A 10,048-nucleotide genomic window follows, 5' to 3' on the forward strand; every position below is an offset into this window, starting at 1 on the left:
CCTTTGGCTCTTCCCATTTGTCTCCACCTCTCCCATCCTTGTTTTTTTTTTTTTTTTTTTTTTTTTTTTTTTTTTTTTGTCTTTAGGACTGCACCCACGGCATATGGAGGTTCCCAGGTTAGGGGTCAAATCAAGCTGTAGCCGCTGGCCTATGCCACCGCCACAGCCACAGCCACACCAGATCTGAGCTATCTGTGGCCTGCACCGCAGCTCACAACAATGCCGGATCCTTAACCCACTGAGCAAGGCCAGGGATCGATCCTCACGGGTCCTAGTCAGATTCGTTTCCGCTGAGCCACACAGGAACTCCCTCTCCCATCCTTCTGTATCACTATATCACCACCTCTGTCTCTGTCTCTGAAATGGTCCCTTGCTGAGGTTCCTGTTGGTACCCATGAGCCAGGAAGCAAAGGAATCAGAGGCAACTCCAGTTTAAGGTGGGGCACCCATGAAGACCACACTCAGCTACTCTATGCCCTCCCACCACACACAGTCACATAGAGAGACACCCGTGTGCCTGGCTCCCCTGCAGCCATGTACCAGCACAGCCAAGCAAGTGGGAGCCCCCTCTAGACCCACTGCAGGAAACAAGTCCAACCCTGGGGCCCAGCCCTGGCTAAACAGAAGCTGGTCAGAAAGCCAGGGCCAGAAGAGATACTGGGCCCTCCCACATCTGCACAGTCCAGAGCCAGCACTAGATGCTCCCAGCCACCCCGGGTGCCACAGTGTACCTGCTCCTCTCTTTCCAGATTGGGATCTGTGGTCGCACGGGCAGTGGGAAGTCCTCCTTCTCTCTCGCCTTCTTCCGCATGGTGGACATGTTCGAAGGTGAGTTGGATGAAGCCACCAGAGGAGTCCTCAGGCAAGGGTGCGGTCAGACATCACAGGAGGCTGAGCCATCACTGCCTCCCCCCGCATCCTCGTTGAGACCCACGTCCCAGGCAGACCCTATCCCCAGCATCACGGACTCCCCAGTCCTTGGTGCCCCACCTGTGACACTGTGCACACAGGACGCATTATCATCGACGGCATCGACATTGCCAAACTGCCTCTGCACACCCTGCGCTCGCGCCTCTCCATCATCCTGCAGGACCCCGTCCTCTTCAGCGGCACCATCCGGTGAGCTGCAGCACCCCACATCCCACCAGACCCCGCCCCACTCCTCCCGATCTGGGGCCTGGAGAGGAGGGGTGGGCGAGGCCAGGAGCCTCCGTGGGCACTAGGTCTGGCGCTGGTTCTTCGGTGCTTCACCCTCATGCATTTCGCTTCCCTGTGAGGCCTGGACAGACCCTGGGAGGGGTCCCCCACCCCTCAGCCTGGGATGCTTTCCTTCACCCACTGCCACCTTGCTGCTCCTCCCAGCCAAGCCCCCAAGTCAACCAGTTCTCTCTCACTGAACCCTTCACCAGCCTTAACCCTCTGCATGTCCCCCGCGGATGGAGCCAGGACACTGGTCCCCTCCCTGAGGGCTTTCTGTGTCACCCTCCAGATTTAACCTGGACCCAGAGAAGAAGTGCTCTGACAGCACGCTGTGGGAGGCCCTGGAGATAGCCCAGCTGAAGCTGGTGGTGAAGGCGCTGCCGGGGGGCCTTGGTAACTACTAGCTGAGCACTGGTTGGGTACCTGTAGGGGCTGGGGAGGGAAAACTCACACCCATGTCTTAGCTTTGCCCAGAGTTTTGAGTCTAGGATCTGGCAGGACCCCAGAGACCAATAAGTTCTACTTCTCACCATGCAGGAGCTCAGAGAGGTCAAAGGACTTGTCATAGGTCACACACCTGGTCCGTTCAGGATCTGGCCCCTCCTGCAGGATACTAGTCACTTCCCAAGTATGTGACAAGTATATTCAGCCCTGGTCTCCCTGTCCACTTGCCTACCCAGTTCTGCCCTGAGGAAGGAAAAGACTGACCAGGCAGGGTCACAGGCTCAAGTCGCTCAGCAAGGCTACTGGGAAGACCCTGTCCCCATCCCGGAGGTCAGCAGAGCCCTGATGTTTCTGCTGCAGCCCCTGGGGCAGTAGGGGGCCAGCCAAGCCTTGACTTTAGACTATCTCCCCACCAAGACTCCCACACAAGCAGCACCTATACATTCCGTGACATGCTCCCTCCAGAACCGCCCAGGGTCACAGCCACGCATAATTCCAGGGGGCGCTCTTCTCCTTGTGACTCCTGCAGATGGCACCTGCGTTGTGTAAAGGTGCAGCAACCCTGCACACACCGGCACCCACATGCATACTTACATATTTGCTCCTGTACACCCGTTTCTTGACACTCCGAAGCCACACCATCCACTAAACTCACAACACAGGATAGACTCAGGGGTTCCCGTCGTGGCGCAGTGGTTAACGAAACTGACTAAGAACCATGAGGTTTCGGGTTCGATCCTTGGCCTTGTTCAGTGGGTTAAGGATCCAGCATTGCCGTGAGCTGTGGTGTGGGTCACAGATGTGCCTCGGATCCTGTGTTGCTGTGGCTCTGGTGTAGGCCGGTGGCTATGGCTCTGATTAGACCCCTAGCCTGGGAACCTCCATATGCCGTGGGAGTGGCTCGAGAAAAGGCAAAAAGATGAGAAAGGAAAAAAAAAAAAAAAAAAAAAAAAAGAACTCAGCCCTGCCCTGCTTCCCTGGGGGCTGTTTTCAGATGCCATCATCACGGAAGGTGGGGAGAACTTCAGCCAGGGCCAGAGGCAGCTGTTCTGCCTGGCCCGGGCCTTCGTGAGGAAAACCAGCATCTTCATCATGGATGAAGCCACGGCTTCCATTGACATGGCCACGGTCAGTGCTGGGTGCCCCCATGGGCTGGGGGTCTTGGGAGTTTCCAGGGGTATTAGGGAGAAGTTTGCACAAAGTAGTCCTGAAGTTCAAGTTGCTTTTAACATCAAGGGTCATTTGGGACAGAAAAGGTGAACGGCTGACTCCAGGTAGTATCAGGGCATACATAGCAGCCATACACACAAGGTGCACACGGACCCACAGACCTCACATCCATCCCCTACCAGACAGCACACTCAGACACACTCAGGACGCACACATGCACACAGCCAACCACCCAACAGGCTGAGTCCAGCTCCTGAATCCTGGGAACCTGCTTGGTCTTGTGAGGATTAGAGCCGGGGGGTGGGGGTCACGTGGGTGCTGGGCCACAAACCTGGGCCCCACATCCCCAAAGCCAGGCCCATCGGCACCAACTGGGCAGGTGAGCCAACAGCTGCTGCTCCCACCTGGCAGGAAAACATCCTCCAGAAGGTGGTGATGACGGCCTTTGCAGACCGCACTGTGGTCACCATCGCGGTAAGGAGCCCCCTGAGGGGGTGTGGGGGGGACACCCAGAGAGAGGGCTGCCCTCTGAGGCTGTCAATCAGAGAGCAGCGTCTGGGCTCACCTGTGCCTGGTAACCGCAAGAAGACCATGGAGCAGTGCAGGGCAAGGGGTCTGGCGGGCTTCGGGGAGCCTGGATTGCAGGATCTGGGGTGTAGGAGGCTTTGCACCTGCACCCCCCTCAAACCTCCCTGCTGTCTCTAGGTTCCAAGGCCCACCCCTTTCCCAGAGCAAATGGGAGATGGGGGCCTTGGTGGATCTCTGAGTCTTGAAGCCTGGAGGTGGGGGCAGAGCTAAGTCTCGGTGAGGGAGAGGGTGGCATTAGCAGATGGAGGGCTTGGAGTCGCCCCAGGAAAGGGCCGTCACCACAGAGAAAGAACATCCTGGCCACATGACTCCTCGTCCAAGTGCAGGAGGGATGCCCTCAACTGCCCCAGCCCTGTCCCCGCCACCCTGACAGCCCCTCCTGCCCACCCAGCACCGCGTGCACACCATCCTGAGTGCTGACCTGGTGATTGTCCTGAAGCGTGGCGCCATCCTCGAGTTTGACAAGCCCGAGAAGCTCCTGAGCCAGAAGGACAGCGTCTTCGCCTCTTTTGTCCGTGCAGACAAGTGACCCACCGCCCGAGGGCCATCCCATGCCCCACCCTGCCCCCACCTCCTGCCTGGGTTTTCTAACTATAAATCACTTGTAAATAAAGAGATGGGTTATTTCCTACTGGAGGCCGTGGGTCTGGTGGAAAGGGACTAGGGCAGGCTGTGGGTCCAGTGGAACCAGGAGGTGTACTACTTCAGGCATGGATGGATCCAGGTGTTTGACATCAGGGGTGATGGGTTCCATCTTCTTCTCCCTTCCCCATAGATGGGCATTAGCACCTTCGGCTTATAGCCCTCCAAAAAAGAGACACTCTTTCCCAATAGTTCCAGCCAAAATCTTGGGAGCAAATCTCAATGGACCAACTTGGATCCCATCCCACTCCCACCCAATCACTGTGGTCAGAGGGCTGCACTGGCTAGGCCTGAATCACATGTCCCCATCTCCATCCCATGTACAGGGACATTCAGAAGAGGGAGAAACCACAGTACATATAGCACAAGTCAGCCAGGTGGTGACTGGGAGATGCTGAGGCCCAAGCACTGGGGGGGTATAAAACCCCCCTATAGCTGCTCTCAGAGTCCTATGTGCATCATGAAACAGGAGTGCACACCTGTCCTCAGCCAAGAAATGGAAGGTGCTCATTTACATATCATTTTGATATCATTTACATGTTGCCTTCAGTACTGGCTGTACTTGGCCCTGAGGTGCGGACCTAGGAGACATGGGCCTGCAACCCTCTTGCTTGCAAGGTGCTCAGAATCATATAACATAAGGAAAGCCCACCAGTCATTGGAGAGGGGCCCAGCAGAGCTTTCTGCTTGTTCCAGGAGTCAGAGGAGCTCAGGAGGGAGAGTTGTGTGAGGCCTGGCTGGCTGCCTGGGAGAGGCAGAATTTAGGTTGGGCATGGGAAGGGTGGGAATTAGACAAGCAGAGAGATAGAGAAAAGGGCCCACAGTGGGAGGAGGAATAAGATCAGAGAGTCTTGAATGCCAGGACAAGACTACACCCAAAGGGGAATTGGAGAAGGTTTTCGAGAGAGCAATGGACCTGACAAGTAGAGAGTTGGGGGGAGACGAGTATGAGGAGCAGAGCAGGAGGAGGCTGAGCTCTTTAGGTGGGGGGCTTTAGGTGGAAAGGGTGAAGCAAGGAACAGCTGAGGCCTTGAGGCCACACCTTGAGGCAAGTCCTAGCCTTTCTAGCTCGGAGATGTCTCTGGGGGCCAAGCCGCCCCCTCCACTGTTGGGCCTCCAAGAAGCAGAGCCTGAGGAGGGAGAAGAGGATTCCACCAACCCTCCTTCCCCCCACCAAGGGATTGAAGGGAAGAAGCATGGGCACTGAGGCATGGCATGGCCCACACTGAAGTCTTGCAGAGATGCCCAAGGCCATCTCAGACCAACCCCTCTATAGCACCCCTGATGGTTGGCCAGCTTTGATTTGGATACCCCACAGATGTGAGTCATCCCTGGTCATTAGAACTAACTCTTTCATATGTAAGAACAAAGCCTACTTCTGTTCCACTCGGTGTCTACACTGGTTCTATACTTTGGCCCACACAAAACGACCAGTCCATCATCCTTGGACCCCAGGGGTTTCCCAAACTCCCTGGGAAGGCTTTCCAAGATTCTTTTTCTGATGGCTGAACAGCTGTAGTTACCCCAGAAGTTTCCTATGTGACTCTGTCTCCTTGAGCTCCCTACTCAACCTGTTTTCTCCTCCCCACCTGAAGCACTATATCTCTGGTAATTTATCCCAAGACCATACTTACCATAAGTAGTAGAGGGAGCCCAAGCCACAGAACAACCCTAGGCTGATGCCTGAAGTAGAAACACCACTCCCGTTCAGGCCGAGCCTGGGACCCCCAGTGCCTAAACCAGCCTGAACACAGCCCCTCAAACCCAGGTGCCTCCAGCCTAAGGTAGAAGGAATCTGGCTGCAGATGTAAGGAATTGCAAAGCAAGTGACTCAAAGCCTCTTTAAAATACAGGGGTGGGATTGGAAGTGTGGGTCATGATTCAGAAGATGCAACTACCCAGGTTTCTGGGCTGCGGCATCCAGTATTCTCAGTAGTGGGTATTAAAACTTTGTTTCTACACTTACTAAGGTCCTTTTTTTTTTTTTTTTTTTCTTTTTTTCTGGGGAGGTTAATGTGTGGCTTTCATCAGATTCTCAAAGGATCCGTAACTCAGAAAAGATTAAGAGCATCTCCAAAGAAAAGAAGCGATCAGTTGAGAAGTCCTTGGGCCACCCTATCATCCGCAGTCACCAGGTTGGTGACACAGCCCCTCAGTACCTCCTTTCGCTGGAAACCCGCAAAGTGCAGGCGGGTGTTGACCCAACTGAGGAAGGGAAAACTGAGAGCAGGCGGCAGGGCTTCGTTTCCAAGGCTGGGTAGGCGGGTCACCACTCTCCTCATGCCCCCGCCCCACCTCGCCTCGCCCTAATTTCCTCGCGTATGGGATGGACGACCTTCTTCGGTCCATCTGATTGGGAAAAGTCCCAAAGCCGGACTGGGAGCCGGGAGAAGGAAGGTGATGGGAAGGTGAATGGCGGGAGGCGGGGCTTGCGCCTGTGCCCGCCCGCCCTCCAGCCCAGGAATGGGTTGGGCTCCCCCTGGCGGCCCCCGGCCCCTACGCCACGCCTCGGGCGCCCGGTGTCTTCAATCTTATATCCCACCCAGCACAGGTCGGTCTCCGCGGACCGACTGACCGACATTCGGACGGGAGGACGGCCCGCCACGAGCGCTCGGGCGGCAGGAGGGGGCGGGGAGACGACAACTGCGGTTTGAGGAGCAGGAGCAGGTGCCGCGGCGACGGGCGGGCGGGGCAGGGACGGAGCGCGGCGCCGGCGTGCGTGCGGCCGGCGAGGAGCCGGGAGGCCGCGGCTCGGAGTGAGCCCCGCCAGGTCGCGCTGGGGGCAAGGGGATCTGAAGTGCAGCTGGGTCGGGTGGTGACTCTGGAGGGCTCAGGGTCCCAAAGAGACCGAGAGGACGAGAGCTGGCGGGGGATCCGAAGAGCGGCGAGAGCGCTACGGGGGGGTGGGGTAGGAAAGAGGGAACAACCCTGGAGATGAGACGGTATGAAACTGGAGCTTGGAAGGGAGCCTGGGACAGAAATGGGTGAGGCGGGAGACACGGTGGGGATTGTGTGAGGTCTGGTCAGTTGGTGAGATCCAGAGGCGTGCTGTTCTCAGGTGGGGTAGGTGAGGTGAGAAGGAAAGCAGGGAGGGGAGAAGGGGTCCTAGGGATTCGCCCAGGGGTAGTTAGCTGCGGGGGAGGAGAGCTGAGCTGGGACCCGGCGCCAGGTGGGGAACAGGCAGAGTGGGGGTACGCTAGGCAGTGGGCAGGTGGGCTGAGGTGTGAGACTGGTATGAAGTGAAGCAGGGATCAGGTGGAGGTGATAATGAGTCTGGTTGGGGAGGCATCTCAGAAGTGAGGCCAGTGCAGACTGAGGGTGGTCCCAGGGAGGGAACCCCACAGTAAGTCCTAGGCTCTGTCAGGGGGCTGCCCCTCCCCCATGGGGGAGGCCTCTCCCTGGTGGTCGCTGGAGCCATGCTGTCCCGCAAGGGCATCATCCCCGAGGAGTATGTGCTGACGCGGCTGGCAGAGGACCCCACAGAGCCCCGGTACCGTGCCCGCGAGCGGAGGGCCCGCTTCGTGTCCAAGAACGGCAACTGCAATGTGGCCCACAAGAACATTCGGGAGCAGGGCCGTTTCCTGCAGGACGTATTCACCACGCTGGTGGACCTCAAGTGGCCATACACGCTGCTCATCTTCACCATGTCCTTCCTGTGCAGCTGGCTGCTCTTTGCCATGGTCTGGTGGCTCATCGCCTTCGCCCACGGTGACCTGGCCCCAGGCGAGGGCGCCTCTGTGCCCTGCGTCACCAGCATCCACTCCTTCTCATCTGCCTTCCTTTTCTCCATCGAGGTCCAGGTGACCATTGGTTTTGGCGGGCGCATGGTGACCGAGGAGTGCCCTCTGGCCATCCTGATCCTCATTGTGCAGAACATCGTGGGGCTCATGATCAACGCCATCATGCTCGGCTGCATCTTCATGAAGACTGCGCAGGCCCACCGGCGGGCGGAAACCCTCATCTTCAGCAAGCATGCGGTCATCGCCGTGCGCCACGGCCGCCTCTGCTTCATGCTGCGGGTGGGTGACCTCCGCAAGAGCATGATCATCAGCGCCACCATCCACATGCAGGTGGTGCGCAAGACCACCAGCCCTGAGGGCGAGGTGGTACCCCTCCACCAGGTGGACATCCCCATGGAGAACGGTGTGGGCGGCAATAACATCTTCCTGGTGGCTCCCCTCATCATCTACCACATCATTGACGCCAAGAGCCCGCTCTACGACCTGGCACCCTGTGACCTGCACCACCATCAGGACCTTGAGATCATTGTCATCCTGGAAGGAGTGGTGGAAACCACAGGCATCACCACCCAGGCCCGCACCTCCTACCTGGCCGACGAGATCCTGTGGGGCCAGCGCTTCGTACCCATCGTGGCCGAGGAGGACGGCCGCTACACCGTGGACTACTCCAAGTTCGGCAACACCATCAAGGTGCCCACACCGCTCTGCTCGGCCCGCCAGCTCGATGAGGACCCCAGCCTGCTGGACGTCCTGACCCTCACCCGTGGGCCCCTGCGCAAGCGCAGCATGGCCGTGACCAAGGCCAAGCCCAAGTTCAGCATCTCTCCAGAGTCCCTGTCCTGAGCCCTGCTCCCCTGGGCCCCCCTCCGCATGTGTGCTCACGGCAGTGTGGCATGGTATGTAGAGCGGACGTGATGTGGGCCCCTTGGCCGGCCGGGACCTGGTGTGAGGCTGGGCCCTCCTCAGCTCAGCCTCCCCGCCTGCTGCTCGCCCAGGGTGTTGCAAGGCACTTGTCACTATTCTATTTCTGGCCTCAGCGGGAGCCTGTCCTGAGTTATTTTTGTCCCTGCTCCTCCCAGCCCCAACTCAGGACTGGCTTGTCCCCTTACCCCTGCCCCAGTCTGGGGGAATCTGTGGGAAGTGTCAGACCCTACAGCCAAGTCTCCATCTAGTCCTGGGCCCCCACGACTAACTGGCCGCAAGCTGAGCTGGTGGCTGGGGAAGGACAGTCCCCAGATATGGGGCCTGCTGCTGTGTCCGTAGCCCCAAGAGATGCCTGTGGTCAGGACCCGGCCCTCCTTGTTGCCTGAAAAAGTGATGGATGAAAGGGTGGGTCCAGCCTGCTGGGGAGGGCAGTCAACGAGGGAGCACAGGCCAGCTGGAGTCTTAGAGATGTGACACCTACACTGGGACAGGCTGAGGCTGACAGGGCTCCTTTCCACGGGGCAGGCTCAGGCAGGGAGGAAATGGCACAGGAGGCTCAGCTTGCTGAGCTCTGCTCAGGCACAGGGAACAGGAGATGGGCCTCTGTGCCCTGCCATTTGCCCCTGTCCCCGCAGCTTCTTCAATGGGTATGATGGGCTAAGGCTGCTGCACCTGCCTGCTCCCATTCTGTCCCCCACCCTGGGAGACTGGGGCGGGCCAGGGCAGACCCTGGCATGCTAAGCTGAAAGAGAGGAGAGACCTGGGCCCACCACACTTGGCAAGCCTCCAACCATATTCTGGTCCTGGCTCCCCACCCATGATTGCCACCCACATTGTCCAGAGGGTGGCCGTGGAGGGTCTTTGGGTTGCTGAAAAAGGAGACATCGGAAGGCTCAGGATGATGGGGGTAGGCGAGGTCCCTGAGGCAAAGAAGCCCTTGATCCTGACGGGCTTGACCCCAAGCCGGACTCTTGGAGCAGTGCTGTGTGTACTTGCCCAGAATTCTGACTTCTCTGTTGTCAATAAAGCCTCCCCCTTCGTGACCTAAACTCTGGGCTATTCTTGCTGGTGGGCAGGGAGGGCAGGGGCCGACTGTGGCCAGTCCACGTTTCAGAGGTGCCATGGACCCCAGCCGGGAGGCCAGGAAAGGAACCTCGGCTGGCCCTCTTCCCTCAGGTCAGAGACGTTCCCTTTCTGCCTCCAGTAGCCCAACCCTACCAGCCTATCTGACCATCTCAACTGGGCACCCCTCAGGCATATAGCCATGGGCCCTGCCTCCACTCCCAGGAAGCTGCTGGAAAGCTGGGGGGCTCCAGGAGAGAGGCACTGATGTTATGCGC

The 10,048-nt window shown here is 58.3% G+C and overlaps 2 protein-coding genes across 7 annotated transcripts in view; both read left to right on the forward strand.

Annotated features, from left to right (window-relative positions):
- The window catches only part of ABCC8 (ATP binding cassette subfamily C member 8), an 88,453-nt gene extending 84,420 nt beyond the window's left edge, over positions 1-4,033 (forward strand). For 4 of the 6 annotated variants that reach the window (XM_005661102.4, XM_085011833.1, XM_085011832.1 and 1 more), the window contains exons 34-39: positions 750-828; positions 1,011-1,119; positions 1,490-1,593; positions 2,639-2,772; positions 3,226-3,288; positions 3,794-4,033. In XM_005661102.4, the coding sequence (XP_005661159.3) occupies positions 750-828; positions 1,011-1,119; positions 1,490-1,593; positions 2,639-2,772; positions 3,226-3,288; positions 3,794-3,931 (627 nt within the window). In that variant the 3' untranslated portion in view covers positions 3,932-4,033. Of the gene's footprint in view, positions 1-749; positions 829-1,010; positions 1,120-1,489; positions 1,594-2,638; positions 2,777-3,225; positions 3,289-3,775 lie in introns of all 6 variants that reach the window. The other 2 variants (XM_085011835.1, XM_085011836.1) reach the window with 1 other exon arrangement.
- A 2,481-nt stretch (positions 4,034-6,514) lies between these two features.
- KCNJ11 (potassium inwardly rectifying channel subfamily J member 11) lies at positions 6,515-9,757 on the forward strand. Its single transcript, XM_005661104.4, has one exon. The coding sequence runs from the start codon at positions 7,461-7,463 to the stop codon at positions 8,625-8,627; it is 1,167 nt and encodes a 388-aa protein (XP_005661161.1). The 5' UTR covers positions 6,515-7,460; the 3' UTR covers positions 8,628-9,757.
- Positions 9,758-10,048: the final 291 nt, after the last annotated feature.

The sequence above is a fragment of the Sus scrofa genome, chromosome 2 (genome assembly GCF_054392235.1).
Source record: "Sus scrofa isolate SSC_HxYL_T2T_F1_AM1 chromosome 2, Sscrofa_HxYL_maternal_Yorkshire_Landrace_v2.0, whole genome shotgun sequence".
NCBI lineage: Eukaryota > Metazoa > Chordata > Mammalia > Artiodactyla > Suidae > Sus > Sus scrofa.

What these genes read in the sequence shown, in the direction of transcription:
- KCNJ11 (XM_005661104.4), top strand. Translation starts at nt 7,461, where the DNA reads ATGCTGTCCCGCAAGGGCATCATCCCCGAGGAGTATGTGCTGACGCGG.